Source organism: Penicillium canescens, assembly GCF_028828765.1.
Source record: "Penicillium canescens strain IBT 15451 chromosome Unknown utg000006l_segment0_segment0, whole genome shotgun sequence".
In the NCBI taxonomy this organism is placed as follows: Eukaryota; Fungi; Ascomycota; class Eurotiomycetes; order Eurotiales; family Aspergillaceae; genus Penicillium; species Penicillium canescens.
The window spans coordinates 961,334-980,990 of record NW_026703968.1 but is presented as its reverse complement, the minus strand read 5'-3'; the positions used below and the strand labels follow the sequence as shown (position 1 = coordinate 980,990).

General features: G+C 50.6%; 9 protein-coding genes across 9 annotated transcripts; 3 read left to right on the top strand and 6 right to left on the bottom strand.

Moving 5' to 3' along the window:
• Positions 1–345: 345 nt before the first annotated feature.
• Positions 346–1,960, top strand: N7446_009319 (S8 family peptidase; the record flags this gene model as incomplete). The annotated part of the gene is made up of 3 exons (XM_058518064.1): positions 346–714; positions 777–1,703; positions 1,760–1,960. The coding sequence occupies 3 exons, from the start codon at positions 346–348 to the stop codon at positions 1,958–1,960; spliced, it is 1,497 nt and encodes a 498-aa protein (XP_058368852.1).
• A 519-nt stretch (positions 1,961–2,479) lies between these two features.
• N7446_009318 (uncharacterized protein) lies at positions 2,480–2,797 on the bottom strand (the record flags this gene model as incomplete). Its single annotated transcript, XM_058518063.1, has 2 exons — positions 2,480–2,566; positions 2,642–2,797. The coding sequence occupies 2 exons, from the start codon at positions 2,795–2,797 to the stop codon at positions 2,480–2,482; spliced, it is 243 nt and encodes an 80-aa protein (XP_058368851.1).
• Positions 2,798–3,046: 249 nt separating this feature from the next.
• Positions 3,047–3,872, bottom strand: N7446_009317 (uncharacterized protein; the record flags this gene model as incomplete). The annotated part of the gene is made up of 3 exons (XM_058518062.1): positions 3,047–3,555; positions 3,631–3,757; positions 3,807–3,872. The coding sequence occupies 3 exons, from the start codon at positions 3,870–3,872 to the stop codon at positions 3,047–3,049; spliced, it is 702 nt and encodes a 233-aa protein (XP_058368850.1).
• An 812-nt stretch (positions 3,873–4,684) lies between these two features.
• On the top strand, positions 4,685–9,702 carry N7446_009316 (uncharacterized protein; the record flags this gene model as incomplete). The annotated part of the gene is made up of 2 exons (XM_058518061.1): positions 4,685–4,749; positions 4,815–9,702. 2 exons carry the CDS (start codon positions 4,685–4,687, stop codon positions 9,700–9,702), a joined length of 4,953 nt encoding a protein of 1,650 aa, XP_058368849.1.
• Positions 9,703–12,159: 2,457 nt separating this feature from the next.
• Positions 12,160–12,744, bottom strand: N7446_009315 (uncharacterized protein; the record flags this gene model as incomplete). Its single annotated transcript, XM_058518060.1, has 1 exon — positions 12,160–12,744. One exon carries the CDS (start codon positions 12,742–12,744, stop codon positions 12,160–12,162), a length of 585 nt encoding a protein of 194 aa, XP_058368848.1.
• A 290-nt stretch (positions 12,745–13,034) lies between these two features.
• N7446_009314 (putative neutral amino acid permease) lies at positions 13,035–15,064 on the bottom strand. The gene is made up of 3 exons (XM_058518059.1): positions 14,522–15,064; positions 14,028–14,457; positions 13,035–13,978 (listed from the first exon to the last, which is right to left on the bottom strand). Exons 1-3 carry the CDS (start codon positions 14,694–14,696, stop codon positions 13,192–13,194), a joined length of 1,392 nt encoding a protein of 463 aa, XP_058368847.1. The 5' UTR covers positions 14,697–15,064; the 3' UTR covers positions 13,035–13,191.
• Positions 15,065–15,261: 197 nt separating this feature from the next.
• On the bottom strand, positions 15,262–16,349 carry N7446_009313 (polysaccharide deacetylase family protein; the record flags this gene model as incomplete). The annotated part of the gene is made up of 4 exons (XM_058518058.1): positions 15,262–15,400; positions 15,454–15,858; positions 15,914–16,190; positions 16,244–16,349. 4 exons carry the CDS (start codon positions 16,347–16,349, stop codon positions 15,262–15,264), a joined length of 927 nt encoding a protein of 308 aa, XP_058368846.1.
• A 407-nt stretch (positions 16,350–16,756) lies between these two features.
• N7446_009312 (putative amidase) lies at positions 16,757–18,488 on the top strand (the record flags this gene model as incomplete). Its single annotated transcript, XM_058518057.1, has 3 exons — positions 16,757–16,785; positions 16,861–17,483; positions 17,539–18,488. The coding sequence occupies 3 exons, from the start codon at positions 16,757–16,759 to the stop codon at positions 18,486–18,488; spliced, it is 1,602 nt and encodes a 533-aa protein (XP_058368845.1).
• A 56-nt stretch (positions 18,489–18,544) lies between these two features.
• N7446_009311 (SDR family NAD(P)-dependent oxidoreductase) lies at positions 18,545–19,539 on the bottom strand. Its single transcript, XM_058518056.1, has 3 exons — positions 19,440–19,539; positions 18,936–19,391; positions 18,545–18,880 (listed from the first exon to the last, which is right to left on the bottom strand). Exons 1-3 carry the CDS (start codon positions 19,492–19,494, stop codon positions 18,585–18,587), a joined length of 807 nt encoding a protein of 268 aa, XP_058368844.1. The 5' UTR covers positions 19,495–19,539; the 3' UTR covers positions 18,545–18,584.
• Between the last annotated feature and the right edge of the window lie 118 nt (positions 19,540–19,657).

Sequence of the window (19,657 nt, the reverse complement as noted above, 5' to 3'; positions counted from 1 at the left end):
GGAGCATAACAATCATGAAATAGCTCAACTTATATTATAGGTAACTTAGCATCAGAACTTACCTAAATATACTTAGCTTATGACTTGGGGTAGATAGGCAGACACTGAAAGAGGCGGCGTAATCGTACCATACAGTACATTCCCCGGTACTCCACTCTAACTGGTCAATGATCGACAAATCCAAGGTCACAGGTTGCTTGCATCATCATCTCAGATAAGAGAGACCGCCCCCGTCTTTCTCCTCACTTCCCTTCTCTCCTTCCCCATCCTATCCTCATCATCCATTACATCCTATCATTTACATTTGTTTGACTTCCCTTGTGTTCTCTATTCAATCTGCCCAGCATGAAAGGCTTCCTGAGCCTGACTTTGCTCCCGTTGCTGGCAGCGGCCACACCCGTATCGGTGGGCTCCATCCACAATGACGCAGCTCCCATCCTCTCCTCATCAAACGCCGAGGACATCCCTGACTCTTATATTGTCGTGTTTAAGAAGCACGTCAACCAGAAGTCTGCTTCGGCTCACCACAGCTGGGTGCAGGACATCCACACTGCTCAGAACGGTCGCATGGAGCTGAAGAAGCGCTCCTTGTTTGACTTCGACTTCGAGGCTTTCATGGGTCTCAAGCACACTTTCCACATCGCTGGTGAGCTCACTGGATATGCTGGTCACTTCCATGAGGATGTCATCGAGCAGGTCCGCCGGCATCCGGATGTAAGCACCCCTTTCCTCTACTACAGTGCTATAGCGACTAATCAGACTGCTCTTATCAACAGGTTGAGTACATTGAGAAGGACTCCGAGGTCCGCACCATGGATAGCCATCAGACCGAGAAGAACGCCCCTTGGGGTTTGGCCCGTATCTCTCACCGTGAGAGCCTCTCCTTTGGTACCTTCAACAAGTACCTCTACGCCGAGGACGGCGGTGAGGGCGTTGATGCCTACGTGATTGACACTGGCACCAACGTTGACCACACTGACTTCGAGGGCCGTGCTAACTGGGGCAAGACTGTCCCCCAGGGCGATGCCGATGAGGATGGAAACGGCCATGGAACCCACTGCTCTGGTACCATTGCCGGCAAGAAGTACGGTGTTGCCAAGAAGGCCAACGTCTACGCTGTCAAGGTTCTCCGCTCTAACGGCTCTGGCTCCATGTCCGATGTCGTCAAGGGCGTTGAGTGGGCTGCCGAGGCTCACATCAAGAAGGCTAAGTCTGGCAACAAGAAATTCAAGGGTAGCGTTGCCAACATGTCTCTTGGCGGTGGCAGCTCCCGTACTCTGGATCTCGCTGTCAATGCCGCCGTTGATGCTGGTATTCACTTCGCCGTCGCTGCCGGTAACGACAATGCTGATGCTTGCAACTACTCTCCCGCCGCTGCGGAGAAGGCCGTTACCGTTGGTGCCTCCACCCTGGCTGATGAGCGTGCCTACTTCTCCAACTACGGCAAGTGCACTGATATCTTCGCCCCGGGTCTGAACATCCTTTCCACCTGGATCGGCAGCAAGTACGCTACCAACACCATCTCCGGTACCTCCATGGCCTCCCCTCACATTGCTGGTCTCCTGGCCTACTATGTCTCCCTTGCTCCTGCCAAGGACTCGGCCTTCGCTGTTGCCGATGTCACCCCAAAGCAGCTCAAGGACGCTCTCATCAGCATCGCCACCAAGGGCACCTTGACTGACATGCCCTCTGACACCCCCAACGTAAGTTCTTACCTACTATTCACCTTTCTGTATCATTCAATTCTAACCTTGTTTAGCTTCTGGCCTGGAACGGTGGTGGTTCTTCCAATTACACCCAGATCCTTGCTGATGGTGGTTACAAGGCCGGCGCCAATGTCGAGGATCGCATCCACGATGTTGAGGACCGCGTCCACAACATCATTGAGCAGGCTGAGAAGACCATCCACAGGGAGATGGGTGCTATCTACAGCGAGATCAAGGATGCTGTTTCTGCATAGATTAGAAGCTTGTTCGGGCCCTGTCGGTGACGGGTCCAACAACTCGGGCATTTGGATGAATGGATTAACACAGGCGCACTTCTTATTTTCTTTGGGTTTATCATTTCGTGTTGGATTCTCCACGAATCCATGGGTCTACCCCGCATCACTACTATACAGATTGCTTCTTGCTATTTCGTTGTCTCGTTCTTGACTACGTAGCATATTCGTCTACTTCACAAACGGATTGATCTAGAATTTTTTTTGTCAATATAGCACAAGTCGCTTATATATGCTGATGTAGATTTAAGCATGTTGGCAACTCATAAGCTGCTACTTCACAAAGGTACTTAACTTATCCTTCTTCCATAGTACCACATACTCCCAACAACTCCCTCAATGTGGCCAGTACCAACCCCAACCTCAACTACCGTGGACGTGGAAGGCTATTCCATTCATAAGACCTGCACGTAGGGTGTCAGTGTCTTTATGCCTGAACGGAAGAGCCGAGGTGGAATGTTGGGGGTCGGGTGGAGGAGGTCAGGGAATCTTGGGGGCTATTGTTGCAGTGTGATTGCTGCCGTTGATTGTGCAGCTGGTCTTGTTGTAGAAACTGCGGATTGTGGCCTGGTTTCTTCTGTTGGGAAGATTTGGTGGGTTAGGTTGTTGTCTATGTTGTGAGGGCCTGGGTTGGCATCTTACTGTTGTTACAGTTGTCGTTGGTAGAATGAACTGGCTTGTGTAGTGACGGGTGATCCGGCGGTCCGATATAGGAGTGGTTCTATACGGGGTCGGGATCGTGTGGGGAAGAGTCCACTTTTGCTGGGCATGGAGATTGGCCTTGGGTAGGGCTGACATTGTTCGAGGTGCAAGCTCGGAATTTACATAGAAGTTGGAATCGAATGGAATGTTTGATTTGTATGAGAAATGTACTGTAGAGGCGCAGATTGCTAGCTCCTTATGCTATATAACCTCACGACGCCAGAGGAAAGATAAAAATGACCGTTAGATGTGTACGCCGAGAATGCTAAATATGCGCTCAGAACCTTGAATGCGAGACATGAATCGCCCAGCAGCGAGCCCAGGACACAAGGTGAACCAGTCACCTTACGCCTTCATCGCATCCTTGTTATCCTCCTCAATCGAGTCATCGTCCACCTCGTCGATCTCGCTGTCACTGAATTGTTGAAGAAGATCTTCGTCAGAGTCACTCCCGCCGAACACGTCGCTATCCGCATCACTATCCGCCCAGAAATCATGGTCCTCCTTCTCGGTAGGCTCGCGGACGATAGATGTCTCGTGTGTCGGCATCACGAAATCAGCTGGGATATCCGCCTTGGACCTTTCCACGTCGGCCTTGACCATTTGGCGGTAGGCAGCGGGATCTTTGCGGAATAGGACACCCGCATCGACATTGGCCGGAGAGGAGGGCTCGGCATCATCAAGAAGGGAAATGATCGAGATCAGGACGGATTCGACGCGCTGGGCTGGGGACCAGCGCTCGGAGGCTAGCTCGCCGGACATTTCATCTTCACCTGGTGCGTGGAGGATTGAGATACACAGCTTTCCGTCGGGGTAGATGTTCGGGTGGTGCAGGGGCTTGCGAAAGCGGAACTCTGGAGGGGCGAATTTGTTAGTAACATGGCAAATGTTCACCCCGGTGGTGATTTGAGGTTCTGGGTTTTGGTTACCTGGTGGAGCATAAGGATAGTTCGCAGGGAAGCGCATCTTGGCTCTGAAATAGCCTCCGTAGTACATGGAGTCTGGGTTGATCACGATAAGAGCCACATCCCAGTTGAAGATGTCGTCATTGTGTAACTGCGAAGGTTAGTCAGGATATCCCATAGAGTAGAGGAAGGAGGCGGACCTGGACGTGGACCCATTTCTCTTTAAGCAGGGTCTTAAATTCGTTCATGAGTATGCGTTCCGCCATGGTGAGTTTGCGTGAATGGGAAGTTGGGCGGTTGGAGGTTATATAGGCGCCAAAGGTGCCTGACAAAGTTGCAACTTTGGGATTTGGGTGGCGACTGAGTAATCATCAAACTTTGCCTAAGTTGCCTTCGAACGTGATAATAACTACCTATCGCTAAACATACACAACCTGACCTACATATGTACCTGAGAGTCACCTGCATGTCTCTCTTTCCGTCTCTGCAGTGGGGAACTCTCCGATAAGAGATCGCGGAGACACGAATGCCTCAGAACACCAAAGAAATAGTCGGACTCCGAATATAGTTTAGCCAAATAATAGCTTTGTTTAGATCAGAACTAGTAGATAAGTTAGTTACTGCGTACAGAATTACCTAAGTACTGGTACCTCAATCAACTGCCAAAACGTGATGGCGGCCTATGTCACCCTACCCGGAGTCCGTCCACCGCCGGTTTTGGAAGACTCGCAATCCTTGCAGTTCTTCTTCTCCTCCCCCGCCCTAAAAGGTCTCTCTCAACAATCTCACTCTGTTTACTTATCTGTTTAACAGCTCCCTTCCTTTATACCTGAGCCAGGCTCGCTCACTCGCCTCAACGGCCCTCCGTCCCGGGATCTTCTTCCATCCGACACATCAAAATTTGGTCGACTCTGCAATGCCAGCCTTGTCCTGGCAAGTTGAATATTTTTGCTAAAGAAACAACTTTATTTCGGTCGCATTGCCTGACTATACCTCGTCGCAAGCTCGAGAGCTGCGTGGTCGCTTCGCGCGAGGTCCGAGAGCATAAGTTCTCTGTGAGCTTTGCACTCCGCCAGTTATGCTGCCGCAATGTCAAGGCCCTATCTGGGCCATTGATGACTTGTCTCGTTGCTTCCAACGCAAGTGAGTAACTCGAAACTGCGTTTGCGACCGTTGATTCCATGCTGATCATGATGTACATAATATAGCGTTCTTCAAGTGATCCTTCCCCTAACAGCTTGCAGCGTCTCGGTGCTGCTAGTTCTCATTCGCCTCGCCCATCGATATTTGGTTTCCCGAAAAGGTGCTGCGTACAAGGTCCTCCCGAACAATGACTCCGAAGAGCTTTCCAATGGCCAGGAAAACGAATCCGATACGATGCTCTTCCAGGCCGCACAGCAGGAACAAAATGAGTCCGAGGTCGATCGCCCGCGTGGAGAAATAGCTGTCGTCTTGGTCGAAATCGCTGCGCTTATTGGCCAAGTTGCAGTCTTCATTGTGATTCTGTCGTCTCAAGCCTGGGGTCGCCATGGAACTCTTCCCGCCGTTGCGGGTTTGATAACGTGGGGTTATGTCATGTTCTTGGTGCTGGTTCGATTCCTTCTATCGACATTGGATATTTCCTCCGCCCCGAGACTATGGAATCACACGGCTATCCTGTACAGCTTCCAGTGGCTCTTCAACGTCATGGTCTTCCGATCCGCCATAATCCACCCCTTGTCTCAGCGCGCCCTGGTTCTTAGCAGCCTTCAGTTCTCGTTGAGCACATTGCTCCTTCTCATCGCACTCACCACTCGCCGAGGCAACAAGCCCGTTTTGGTTGAGCGTGAAGATGGATTGGAACCTCCGAGACACCCCATGGCCAGTCTTTTGTCACTCGCAACATTTTCCTGGCTCGATCCGCTGGTCTTGAAGGGCTACCGTCAGCCCCTGGAGCTTGAGGATGTCTGGAACTTGACCCCGTCCCAAAAAGCCGCCAACGTTCTCAGTGACTTCCGCAAGCGCCATATGAAGGGTTCTCTAGCGTGGAAGCTGATTCGCTTCTTTGCTGGAACAATCTTGAAGCAGGGTGCTTGGACCGTCTTCGCCAACCTATTCGTTTTCATGCCCAGCCTACTTCTCAAGGCTATTCTTGAGTATGTCGAGGACCCTCGTTCCACAACGCCTAATGCAGCTTGGTTGTACGCCATTCTACTTTTCTGCTGTGCTACGGTCCAGGGTGTGGCTGATGGACAAGCCCTGTTCATTGGTCGAAAGATGGGTGTAAAGATCCGTGCGATCATTATTGGTGAGATTTATGCCAAGGCCCTACGACGGAAAGCAGGTGCTTCGGTAGAAGCGGCCCGCAAGGCCGTGGAGGTCCCCCTCGTCAAAGATGCAAAGAAGAAGAAGCGTCTGTTTTCTTTTGGTCGCAAGAAGAAGGCGGCGAATGGCAATGACACCGAAAATGGAACTAAGCCTGCTGCCGAAGAGGACCTCACCCAAGCTAATGTCGGTACAATCATCAACTTGATGGCGATTGACTCCTTCAAGGTCAGCGAGGTTGGCGCTTATCTTCACTTCTTGTGGGCTAGTGTGCCTGTGCAGATCACCATGGCCGTCGCCCTGCTTTACTACATCATGGGCTTCAGCTCTTTTGCTGGTATTGCAATCATGGTTCTCATGCTGCCTGTCAACCTCTTCATCGCCCGCCAGTTCAACAAGGTGCAAAACCAGATCCTGAAGGGTACCGATGCCCGCATTCATTCTACGAATGAAGTACTGCAGAACATTCGCATCATCAAGTACTTTGCGTGGGAGCAGCGTTTCCAGGACATTGTCAACGAGAAGCGCAAGACTGAATTGAAGGCGCTCCGTAAACGATACATCCTTTGGTCTTCTGCCGCAACTGTCTGGTACGGCACACCGATTCTCATCACCTTCTTGTCTTTCTTCTTGTACACTGTTGTCGAGAAGAAGCAATTGACTCCTTCCGTTGCCTTCCCTGCGTTGTCAATGTTCTCCTTGCTCCGTGTCCCCCTGGACCAACTGGCGGATATGGTAGCCCACGTCCAGGAATCAAAGGTTTCCTTGGACCGTGTGGACAAGTACCTCAACGAGGAGGAGACTGGCAAATATGAGCAGCTCCGTGATAGTACCGTTGCAGGTACCCCAGCCCGGCTTGGTCTTGAAAAGGCCACACTCACCTGGAGCGCTTCAAAGCCCACGCCCCAAGAAGCTGGATCCACTGATGGCCTGGACTCTTTCCGCTTGATCAATATTGACGTCGAATTCCTTGTTGGAAAGTTGAACATCATTGCCGGTCCCACTGGCTCTGGAAAGACGTCTTTGCTCATGGCACTGCTTGGAGAAATGAGACTCCTGGATGGTCGTGTACACCTCCCCGGTGGAATGGCCAACAGAGCAGACCTCCCCGTTGACCCCGAAACTGGCCTGATTGACAGTGTCGCATACTGTGCCCAGGAAGCGTGGTTGGTCAACGATACCGTGAAGGAAAACATCATCTTCGCCTCACCCTATGATGAGCGTCGCTACCGTGCCGTGCTCAGGGCCTGTGCCCTCGAGCGCGACCTTCAGATCCTTGATGCTGGTGATCAGACCCTTGTCGGAGAAAAGGGTATCAGTTTGTCTGGTGGCCAGAAGCAGAGAATCTCTCTTGCCCGTGCCATATACAGCAGTGGCCGCCACTTGCTCCTGGATGACTGTCTCTCCGCTGTCGACTCTCATACCGCCAAGCACATCTTCCGCCAAGCTCTTACTGGTCCGCTGATGCTGAACCGTACTTGCGTGTTGGTAACCCACAACGTTGCCCTGACGGTGCCCCAGTCCGACTATGTTGTGGTGCTTGAGAACGGCAAGATCTCCGCCCAGGGTCGCCCCGATGATGTCGCTGCTACTGGTGCCTTGGGTGATGAATTCCTCAAGTCTCGGCCTGCCTCCAGGGCCAGCTCCCGTGGCTTGTCTCGTGCGCCTTCAGACCATGAAGGCGCGGATGATGAATCCCCAGCCAACGGAACAGCGAATGGAAGCGCAAAGGATGAAAAGGCCAAGCTCTCAGAGTCCAAGGCTACTGGTAGCATCAAGTGGTCTACCGTCAGCATGTACCTCCGCTCCATGGGTCCGTGGTACTACTGGATTGGAGCTGTCTTGGTGTTCTGCTTGCAGCAACTGGGCTCGGTTTCCACCAACATTTGGATTCGGCAATGGGCAAACTCTTACCACACCTCCAAGGTTGGCACTGAGAACAATGCCGGCCATTACGCTGCTGCCGCCCACCTCAAGCCGCCCACATTCAACGTTGGAAGCGTTGGTCGCGTCAGCAGCTGGAGTCTGCCACAGTTTGGTACAAGCTCCACCAGCGGGCCTGATAATGAAGTCAATGTGGCCTACTACCTCGGTGTCTATGCGCTCCTTGGCTTCCTTTACATCGCAATTTCTCTGTCTCGCGAGGCTGTTCTGTTCTGGGGCTCTCTCCATGCCTCCTGGCAGATCCACGATCGCCTTCTCAAGGCTGTCATGCATGCCAAATTCCGCTTCTTTGATTCCACTCCTCTTGGCCAACTCATGAACCGGTTTTCCAAAGATGTCGAGTCTGTCGACCAGGAAGTTGCTCCCGTTGCCATCGGCATGCTTCACAGTCTGGCCTCGGTTATCATGATTGTCATCCTGATCTCCGTTATTACCCCTGGCTTCTTGATCGCTGGTGTGTTCATCACACTAGTGTACACCGCACTCGGTGCCGTCTATCTGAACTCTTCTCGTGATCTCAAGCGTCTGGAATCTGTGCAGCGCAGCCCCCTGTACCAGCAGTTTGGCGAGACGCTCAACGGCATTGTCACTATTCGTGCCTATGGTGATGGTCCCCGTTTCATGATCGACAACCACCGCCGCATCAACGCCTACAACCGGCCACACATCTACCTTTGGGCTAGCAACCGCTGGCTCGCTCTCCGCGTGGATTGGACCGGTGCTTTGGTTTCCTTCTTCTCGGCGACTTTTGTGTTGCTGAATGTTGGAAAGATTGATGCCGGTGCTGCTGGTCTTTCGCTCACCTACGCCGTTACATTCACAGAGAACGTTCTCTGGCTTGTGCGTCTCTACTCCGAGGTTCAGCAAAACATGAACTCCGTTGAGCGAGTGAGAGAGTATCTCGAAGTGGACCAGGAGGCAGCCGCTGTCATTCCTAAGTCCAGACCTGCCGCTGGTTGGCCCAGCCAGGGTGCGGTGGAGTTCAACGGCTACAGCACCCGGTACCGCCCTGATTTGGACCCGGTGCTCAAGGAAGTTTCGTTCTCCGTCAAGGCCGGCGAGAAGGTTGGTATTGTCGGTCGCACAGGTGCCGGAAAGAGTTCGCTCGCACTGGCTCTCTTCCGCGGTCTCGAAGCTGAGAAGGGACAGATTCTGATTGACGGTGTTGACATCGGTTCGATTGGACTGCGTGACCTGCGTGAGGCAATCACCATCGTGCCCCAAGATCCAACTTTATTCACTGGCACGCTCCGCAGCAATCTGGATCCCTTCGGCCTCTTCAGCGACGAGGAAATATTCACAGCCCTCCGCCGTGTCCATCTAATTGGATCTAGCTCCTCGGGCACCGCAACTCCCACAACATCTAGCACCATCGCAGCAACAGAAGCCAATGGCGAAAACGGCGGCGCAATCACAGTCGTCGACAACAAGAACATCTTCCACACCCTGGACAGCCTAGTCTCGGAGTCGGGCTCAAACCTCTCCCAAGGCCAGCGCCAACTCCTCTGCCTTGCTCGTGCTCTACTCAAGAGTCCCCGCGTCTTGATGATGGACGAGGCAACCGCCTCCATCGACTACGCGACAGACGCCAAGATCCAAGAAACCCTCCGCGAACTCCGCGACAGCACAATCATCACCATCGCCCATCGTCTGCAAACAATCATCGACTACGACAAGGTCCTGGTCCTCGACCACGGCCGCGTCATCGAGTTCGACCACCCCTGGGAGCTGATCAACAAGGAAGATGGTCTGTTCCGCGGCATGTGCGATAACAGCGGCAACATGGACGTTCTTCTGGATGGTGCGAAGCGCGCGTGGTCTCAGAAGCGTCTTGTCGACGACTCTTAAAAGTTGCCCTTCCATCTGTTGGGTGATTTCCTTTTTCCCTTCCATTCTCATGTTTTCTTATAGAACTTGCGTACATATCCACTGTCTACCTGTTTGTCTAGTATTGACTCCCCGCTCATTTCCTCGGAGCGGGGATGCAAAAAGAGAGAGGTCAATGTAATCGTTATTTTCCATCTGGGTGGCTTTCATCGTTTGTCATTTATTATTGTTTATCATCTGTGTTTTTGCTCATTGATTTTCATTCTCATCGGCCGTCTCTTGCACCGCCGTGGCGTCTGGGCATTGGTTTTTCTCTCTTGATGCTCTCTTTTCGTCTTATCTTCTTGACTATCATTTACACATAAATCGGAATTTAGGCCTATGTGGCTATCCAATCATTTGAGTGCTCAAACTTTGTACTCTTTTTGAGTAAGTTAGTTCCTATAATGCAAGAACGCAAATGATCGGAGTTGTATGTTTTTACTCAAATTGACAATTTTATGCTAACCACAATGTTTTGCTAAGAAACTACCAATGATGTCAGGGCCATGGACCTTCTGTCTATCTCGGTTCCTGATGAGACCCGAATGACTCCTGCAGAACTAGCGCTTTGGAACAATCCCGATCTGCAAATGCCCGAAGTTGATGCGACATTTTTTTGTCTGCCAATTCCGGCCTTGTGTTAATAGTCCAAAGAAATACATTGGCTGCATCACTATCACTCTGTTTACTGTATCTTCCAACATGCAGTGTATAGTTCGGCCCTTTGATCACCGAGGTGTAAATTAAGTGGACCTCGTGAAGCACTAGATCTCCCAATCAAATGGGCGTAAATTCACAAACTCCATATTTACAAACCAACGATTCTTTCTTAAAGATCTGCTAGATTCCTTTCCCAGCCTCATACTATAGAACTGAAACACTTTACGACGGCATTGCTATAAAAGTAGATATAAATGTAGAGCGTAGCTCCTTTTAATGGAGCTTGTCGACATCTGGGTCCTATACGGAGTACAAGCCAGAATTCCCTGTTCCTGTAGCCTGAAGATCTGCAGGATTCCTTTTCCTTACCTCACACGATAGGATTCAGATCCATTATGATGATATTTAGCCCTCGAAATCTGCGGAACCCTTTTCCAAATATGCTAATTGGGCCGGCCCTAGCTCGGTCAAAACATAGTATTTAACGTAGACTCCCCGACCTGGAAGCTTCTTTCTCCATAATCTTCCATCTATCCTCTACTATCCACGACTCTATCCACAATGATTCTCAAGACTTTGACGATCTTCACTTCCTCTTGGCCCTCGAGTCCGTGTGAACAAGTCGGCGGCACGCATGATGTGGTCGAGTGGAAGCTGGACTACCAGTCTGTTAAGAAGGTTGACTGTGATGGTTTTTGATTCCATACTGTCTTTGGATTGATTGAGATCGTTTTCGCACCATGGTAATTGAGTTTGAACGCAAGCGTGATGTGACAACGGAATGTGGTTGTTCTGTGGAATTGTATTTAACAAATAATCAACGTGGATGCCAATTTAATTCTGTGCCTGTTCATCTGTTATTAGGTGGGCTTGTACCGTGCATCATGTAGAAATGGGTCATGTAGTCAGATCTGCGATACATGGTATAAAATACCTTGCTACTTCGGTTGGCATGGACCCTAAGTGGCCCTTTTACTTGGAAAACGGATACTTCCAGGCATATCTCAAGTATGTCTAGACGCAGTCATGTGCATATTTAGAACATAGAGAAGCTAGGGAGAGAGCAGTGAATGATGAACCAGGTCAACAGACCGTGAATATTGGATCTTTTGATATCAGAACAACAGTTCTAAGCAGTTCCTCCCTTCTGTGAATGCTTGACTGGACAAGTATAACAAAAAATATCCTCAATAATGACCCTTTTGGTTCTCTCGCACATCCGATTTGTCTTGTCCATCGAGAGAACTTGGAACAACTTGAGGCGCTAATCAGCCAGCTAGAAGCGATACTCCATTCAGCAGTTTTGAATCCCCTATTTCGAGCGGCTTGTGCATTAGAGATATCCATAGAGCGGATGCGATTCCAGTGATACGGCACGAGATGAAGCCGACCCAAGGTGGTGATACCCAGTCGAGATGGTGGCAAGCATGTTGTGTGTCCGAGTAGAGGGCTTCAACATATAACCACACGACATTGGCTCGTTGTCTCTTGCTTGCTGCTTATTGTCTCATTCCCCTTGGGCAGAGGCCAATGCGTGAATGGATAGATATTGTGGGGAAGGTCTGATTCTCCGAAACAGGTAGACTTCCGTTCGCGCAGTGGATTTCAGCTGCCAAAATCCGATGGTGGTAATTGCTGTGGCGTGTTCGAGTGATCGCCCAGGCCCATGCGGCAGAGCAGTCGAGTTATTCCATGCCTTCGTTGTCGATAGCCATATCCGATCAAACGAAGAAGCGAGATAAAGTCGAAAAATAATCAAAAAACGATATCACAGCCTCACTTCTTGGCACCGATTCCTCTCAGGATAGTAACGAAACAGACCACAACAGCAGCAACAACAAAGAACCCAAACGGCGGACACAAAGTCCGCTCATCCTCAGAAGCTTCGTATGCAGCTGTCGTAAGTTCCTCCAGGAACCCGCCCTGCTCGCTCGGCTTCGAACTCGAGCCCATATACCCGGCAAACCTGGCCCTGTCACCGGCACCGACACTGGCAGCGCCGATCCCAGCATTGGAACCAGGAACGGGATGACGACTTGACTTTTGCACTTCTCCCGAGGATCGGGAGCTCGAGGGGATGAAACCCGCCTCGCGCATAGCGATCTCCCGCAATGAAACTTCATTTTCAAGGTCTTCATCGTCTTGGATGGTCTCAGGAAAATAGTACGGCGATCTCTTATCGGCTGGTGGGTCCCGTTCGGACGAAGCCCATGACGCGGCCTGATTCGTTGGCGAGTCCTTGATGGACGGGAATGAAATTTCGCGAAAAGTATTTGGTTGGATAGGAGGAGATGTTGGAATTGCGGCTGCTAAGGCGTGGCCTGTGAGGAGAAAGAGTATGGCTAGTTTGCGCAAAGCCATGTCGGAGGCTTCGGATGATGATAACGGAGATAAGCTCTGGATCTTCCAGAGAAGAGAGTTGTGACGGGGAGGTTTGAGGATACAGAGAAATGAAATGAAGAGAGATGGAAATGCGAAGAATATAAAGAGAATTAAAAGAGAAGCCAGAATTACATGGTGAGATAGAGGTGTCGACGAAAGTGGAAAGGCAGCCCACGTGGGCGCATTCGCGTTCGGTTGCGGTTACGGCACGCGGCGGATGTGCCAATAGGAAATCGTTAGTTAAACTTTGGTTTATTGGTCGGTCGTAGTCTCGATGGTAATTGATTATAAAGTTATAGAAAACAGTCTAGATCACAATAGGTGAAGGTGAGGAATCATGCTGACGACCTTAGCCCACTTAGGGCACGGCCACCCACCCGGCTTGACTAGCCAAGATATAAGTTACTCCTCAAACCTCAACCCTCCTCAACTATTATCCGCGCAGGAAAAGGCAGATGAGATGGCACCATCCGCATAGGCCTGTTTAATCTGCACAACAACCCCATAAGTGCCACCAACCGCCATAAACAGACCTAACAGAACAAGGAAGACATGGAAAGCATACAACATAACCCTCAGCACATTCCCCCTCCAATAATCGCGATGGCTATACAGCCACAACCACCCCGGCAGAGTAATCGCCAAAGGCGCAAAACACAAACTCCCCACCAATGCCAAGACATAGTTGAAGATAGGGATGGCGCATGCCAAGACAAACGAAATGGCGGCCATACCCACCGTACACGCCAACCAAGTCCCCCAATGTACAGCTGTGTTCGCCTGCAAATGGCGCGAGTCGCGCAGAATTCGCACGAAGAGGTATTTGGCTGCGACGTGTACGTAGAGACAGCCGCTGATAATCAGGCCCGGGAGGGCGATCCCGTAGGCGACCCGCTTGACGGTTTCGCCGGCGCTGCCGAGGGATGGGGAGGCGATCCACTTGCCGCACCAGGCGTAGATTACTAGGCTGAAGGTTAGGTAGGAGGCTGTTACCAGGCTCATGCTCAGGTAGACCGCTTTAGGGTAGTCTTTTGGCTTGCGCATCTCTGAGATGACCGGGAGGAAGGCAGATGTTGCTGCGCTGGAGACGAAGATTGTTGCTGAGGCTGTAATTCCGGTTGTGAAGTCGGGATCACCGATGACTCGGTAGCCGAAGTCGAAATCGCCTGTTTGGGGAGCTGCTGCCGGCCGGTCTCGTGTTGTTACGCCGATACTGGGGCCGTCAGTATTTGATCCAAGAGAGGAAGAATGGCAGAACTTACACAATGATAAAGACAGCAATATAGACACTGCCAAATCCAAGCCATGTGAGCCAGCCGATATGCGAGAACTTGCGCACACTAGCACACATGGCAATGATAATCGTCCCGATGAATGAGAACCAGACGGTACAAATTGAATGCTGGGATAGGGCATTGAGTGCCGTCGACACGCCAATGATACCCGATGCCGCGACAATCACATAACTAACCGTGAACAAGAAGCCAACAAGCTCCTTCACGACCGGTCCGCCAACCACCTGGGCCATATCGGCGATGGAGTGGCAGCCCGGATAGGCATTGCGGAAGTTGCCCTGCACAATAGCGCAGTAAGTATTGAGTAGACTCCAGCCTATTACAGTGATGGCGCCAGGGAATGCGCCTAGCTGGTACATCAGTGATGGGATGGAGAGGACGCCGGTTGCGAAGATGACTGTTGAACAGCGTCAATTATTGCCACAGGAAGAATGGGGTAAATGGAGCTGGATTAGACTGACTTTTTAGGAAGATAACTGAAGCCCGGATCCAACTGACAGTCCGGAAATCGACTTGGCCATCACCTCGTTTGAAGACCTCGAATTTGTCTTCAACTTCGGCTTCTTGTGTGTCGGTGACGTTGGGGTGGTCTGTGTAGGGAGGGACTTCCTTGATCTCATCTGCATGAAGTGCCATGATGAACGAGGATGATAAGCTCTGGCTAGCTTTAATCAATTGCAAGTATAGGCAGCGAACATGGGGCTCTGAATTGGAGATACCACGGTAGGTATATATAGACAAGCGCTGAGCACGGCACTTATCTCCCGTGTTCTTCTTCACGCATATGTATGCTTGGCACAGTGGACGTTCTCTGGGGTTCACAGTACTTTGTCACAGCTATTTCACACTAAAGAGCGATAAGACGGGATAGAGCTGGTCCACATTCCCCACGAAACGACAAGGGCTGAATATCATGGGGTGAGGTTGGCATGTTGGAGTCGTGTTGGGGTAGGTCCCAGGATTTGGGGTATGTTTGGTAGGGTTGGAGATAGATACTCAATGATGGCGAAGTCATATCTTGTTCTTTATTCTGATACTGATAGCAATAGCTAAGTTACAACGGTGGTTTGATATCAATTGGGGTAGGTGGAGGGAGGGTCTGTTGGGGTCGATGGAGTTGAACCCATTTGTGAGATAAGATGAGATATAGTTGTTGAACAAGATATTATTGCATATTCACAAGTGCTAAAGCTGGAACTATTCACTTCTGCAGCATAGCCCCTGCCTTTGCTGGCATCAATGCCCCTGGTGGAGGCGTGTTCTTCTTCTTAAAATCGTCACATACTTGTTCCATAGTCACAAATTCGACACCTTCATGTTTCTTAAAGTGCTCAATCAGTCTGATAGATGTCAGTACTATTTTCCAGCCAAAAAAATATATCAGGAAACACACCTTTCATGCATAAGAAGTACATGAGGCCTTCCGGAAACATCCGGGTGAATAGTAATCGGGAAGATAAACTCGTCATACTCGCGATAGAAGTAGTCGAAATGGTCGCGCCAGATATCTTCCACGTCACGCGGGTTCACAAACCCATGGCTGTTCGGCGCACTCTTGATGAACATCATTGGTGGCAGGTCGTCAATGTACCAGTTGGACGGAATCTCAACAAGTCCAGTTTGCGGTCCATGCTCAAGAGGCTTCATCCATTCCTCCGCCTTCTTCTTGTAGTCGATCTTAGTCCAGCTGTCGCCCGTTCGCAGGTAGTAGGCCTGGCAATCTTCGTGGCTCATGCTGTGGTCGTACTCAATGCCGTAGTCGAGGAGGAGTTGGGCGCCTTCTCGGCTGGTTTCCCACCTATATAAAAAAAATCATTAGGTTCCTCCCTAAGCTAGTAAATCAAAAGACCTACCAAGGTGCCACGCTACCGCGAGGAGGTTTTCCGGCAAACGCGGTCAACATCTTGTATGTTTTATCGAGTACATCGCGCTGCTGCTCTATCGACATATCCGTCGGGTTCTCGTGGGAGTACCCGTGCAGGCCGATCTCGTGTCCCGCATCGCGAACGGCAGCCATGTCCTCGGGGAAGGTCTCGAGTGAGTGACCGGGGATGAACCATGTCGTCTTGATGTCGTATTTAGCAAACATTTTCAATAGACGCTGAGTCCCGATGGTTCCGGCCCAGTATCCTATATCGCGGGCAATTAGAACACTATCACTTCATCAATAGACCAAAACATACCCCTGCTGATGTCGTTTGTAGAATCCTCTCCGCCATACGAGCCCAGCCAGCCGGCCACAGCATCAACATCCACGCCATAAGTAATCAGGACTCGCTTGGGTGCCATAGTGAATAATTGAACAACTGAGGTGGTCGAGAATAGCCGACTGGTTGGCTTTTGTACTCCTGCGGGGAAGATAAGCCCCTCGCTCGGACGTATCCCCTGGCCACTGATAGGACTTTCCCTCCCCAATACTCTTCTTCATATGTAAATGCATATATAATTCAAATTTCTTAACTATGTTTAATTGGTATCTGAAGAATATGCCGAGATCCTTCTCCAACGTGGTTGGGGTCGTCGGGGTAATATACTAGCGACCGTGAGCAATCAGACCCAGTTTAACGGACTCCATGAGCCGACTGCGTCGGAGAGCACCGATGGATTAAAAAAATCCCATGAGAGCAAATGTTCATAAACTACAACCTCCCCTGACGAAGAAGAGATCGGCAGCATAGTGGTGTTTCATAGCGATCATGTCTGTTCTTTTCACGAGTATCTCAGAGTGCGTATCTTCACATTTATCTATCTTAATTACTCCCAAATCCGGAAAATCAGCTTACTGACGAATACACTATAGGAGCAACCCCGTCAAACCAGACGATGCTCAAAAACTCCTTGATCCGCTCGGTCTGACCATCGATCCAGCCGAAGCGCAAGATTTCCATACTCTACTCGCTGCAGTACACGATTGCGCCGAGGGTGTCGCTGCCTTACCAGATTACCAACCAGTCTCAGATCAGACCAAGTATCCCCGTGAAAATGTGCGCCGACCAAGCGAAGAGGAGCAAGTCTTCGGACATGCATGGGCACACCGGTTCCTGATCCGGGGTACTGCGCAAGGCGGACCACTGGCAGGCAAGTCAGTCAGCTTGAAGGATGTCATTGCTGTAGCAGGTGTACCTCAACTTCTCGGGAGCGATATCATTCCATCTTGGACTCCGAATACTGATGCGACAGTTGTGACCCGGCTTTTGGAGGCTGGCGCTGATATTCATGGGACATCTACTTGCGAGAATATGTGTCACTCCACTTCTTCTTATACTAGTGCACAGGGTACTGTGGAGAACCCACATGCTGTTGGATATTCGGCTGGCGGGAGTACCTCTGGAGGAGCGGCTCTCGTTACAGCGGGCTTGGTGGATATTACTATTGGTGGTGATCAGGGTGGGAGTATACGAGTGCCTGCTTCGCTGTGCGGATGTGAGATATTTTCCAGTGGAATAAAGCTTGTAGCGATGCGCTAACCTTTCTTTAGGCGTTGGGTTGAAACCTACACATGGACGCGTTCCTTTCACTGGAATTGCTAGTGGCGATGCGATGAACGATCATGCAGGCCCGCTTACCCGAACGACCCTGGAAGCGGCACAGTGTCTAGACGTGATCAGTGGCTATGATGGCATCGATGACAAGTCTCTTGGTAGCCAGAAGCCAGGGTCCACTAGCTTCGGAGCAACACTTCAACAGACCTCAGACCGACTTGATGGTTTCAAGGTCGGGATTCTAGTTGAAGGCTTCGAACACGACAAAGTGGACCCAAATGTCAAGAATTTAGTTTTGATGGCAACTCGGAAGTTCAAAGATTTGGGCGCAAGTATTGAGGAGGTTTCCCTTCCAGACCACTATCGTGGGCCGGCGATCTGGACTATTCAGCAGCGCATTGCTGGAGCGCAGACTCTTTTGGGCCAGAATACCGGTCGACGAGGTCTTTATATGACTGACATGGAGCGAGCACGCCTTCCATGGACAGATGATGGCTTCCAGCGCGCGTTCCCTTCCACGAAGAACGTGATGATTAATGGTTTATATTTGATGAAACAATTCCCTGATCTCTACGGCAAGACGGCCAATTTCGGGCGGTATCTAAGCGACAAGTACGAGGCCTTGTTTGAGAAGTACGATGTGCTGATCATGCCTACCACACCGGTCGTTGCCCCGAAGCACGGCAAGCGTGACCTCCCGCTGGAATCATTGAAACCTAGCATGGGGCTTACAATTAACACGGCTGTCTTCAATGTGACCGGTCACCCGGCTCTCTCAATCCCGGTCGGATTTGCTCCGGCAAAGGAGGATAATCAGGTCATGTTGCCTGTTGGAATGCAGATTGTTGGTGGATTGTGGCAGGAGGAGAAGATCCTGCGGGCCGGGCATATCTGGGAGACGCATTATGATTGGAAGAAGATGCAGTACACGACGGACAAGAACTAGATTAGACTGTATATATGCATTGCATTTGCGCATAGGTACATTGACATTGTTTCTTTCATTTCTCGACTTTTTCATCATTATATGTTCATGGATAAGCTATACAGTAACATATCCACCATCAACCACCATGGCATGACCCTGTACAAAAGAGGCCTGAGTTGAGCACAAGAAAAGAATTGCATCGGCAACTTCTGCCGGCTGCCCCATTCTCTTCATGGGAGCTATCTCCGCTGCCGGTGTGATGGCCGCGCGAACCTCGGGCTTCTCCATGATGAGTGGTGTCTCGATCACACCTGGACAGACACAGTTGACTCGAATTCCATCTTGGGAATAATCGATGGCATCTGCTCGAGTCATTCCAATAACAGCAGATTTTGATGCACAATATGCAGCTACAAAGAAGATTATTAATCGTGCATTTTTAATAGACAGGAGCGCAACACTTACGAGCACCTGGACGGCTGACGATTCCCAACTGGCTAGCAACATTCACCACTGAGCCCCGCTGGCCAGGACGGTTGGGGTCATGACTTGGGAGTTCACTTTGAGATGCCATTTGTCTAAGTTCTGCTCGAGAAGACAGCCAGCAGCCTCGGTAGTTGACATTGTTGACACGGTCAAACTCTTCAAGAGTTGTCTCGGCCGACCGCATTGACTTGCCAAGAACACCTGCACAATTCACAGCATAGTCGACTCGGCCAAATTGTTGTACGACTGCGTTGATGAACGAGTCTGCGAATCGGTCATCTGCCACATTTCCGGCTTTCACTAAGAGACGGGCCTTGGGCTGTGTTGAAGTGATGGCTTCTGCTGTTTTTCGCAAGGACTCTTCGTTTAGGTCTGTAATAGCGATTCTTTCACATCCTGCTGTCGCAAACGCTTTTGCTGTTGCAGCACCGATTCCTAGGAAGTGTTGGTTGTATATCCACAACGATCGGCTAAGTCACATACCTGTTCCACCAGCCCCAGTGATGACTGCGACTCCAGGAAACATATTGCATGACATGACCGATCAAACTTAGCTATCAAACTAGCAAGTCAACCAAGTTAACAAGTCAAGAAGTTGAAGTATAGTATCGCAACTACCCCAACTCCGAACCCCACCTTTATCGCTTATCACGGGCCGAATGGTTCCGGACAGCCCCGAGTTGGGGTAGTTGGAGTCGATT

Bases quoted from the DNA above. Each gene is read 5' to 3' on its own strand.
- N7446_009311 (XM_058518056.1), bottom strand. From the start codon at position 19,494: ATGTCATGCAATATGTTTCCTGGAGTCGCAGTCATCACTGGGGCTGGT. The intron at 19,392-19,439 runs GTATGTGACTTA...AACACTTCCTAG, and splicing joins CACTGGGGCTGGTGGAACAG to GAATCGGTGCTGCAACAGCA. The intron at 18,881-18,935 runs GTAAGTGTTGCG...TCTTCTTTGTAG, and splicing joins CGTCAGCCGTCCAGGTGCTC to CTGCATATTGTGCATCAAAA.
- N7446_009314 (XM_058518059.1), bottom strand. From the start codon at position 14,696: ATGGCACTTCATGCAGATGAGATCAAGGAAGTCCCTCCCTACACAGAC. The intron at 14,458-14,521 runs GTCAGTCTAATC...GCTGTTCAACAG, and splicing joins TTCAGTTATCTTCCTAAAAA to TCATCTTCGCAACCGGCGTC. The intron at 13,979-14,027 runs GTAAGTTCTGCC...TGACGGCCCCAG, and splicing joins ATTGCTGTCTTTATCATTGT to TATCGGCGTAACAACACGAG.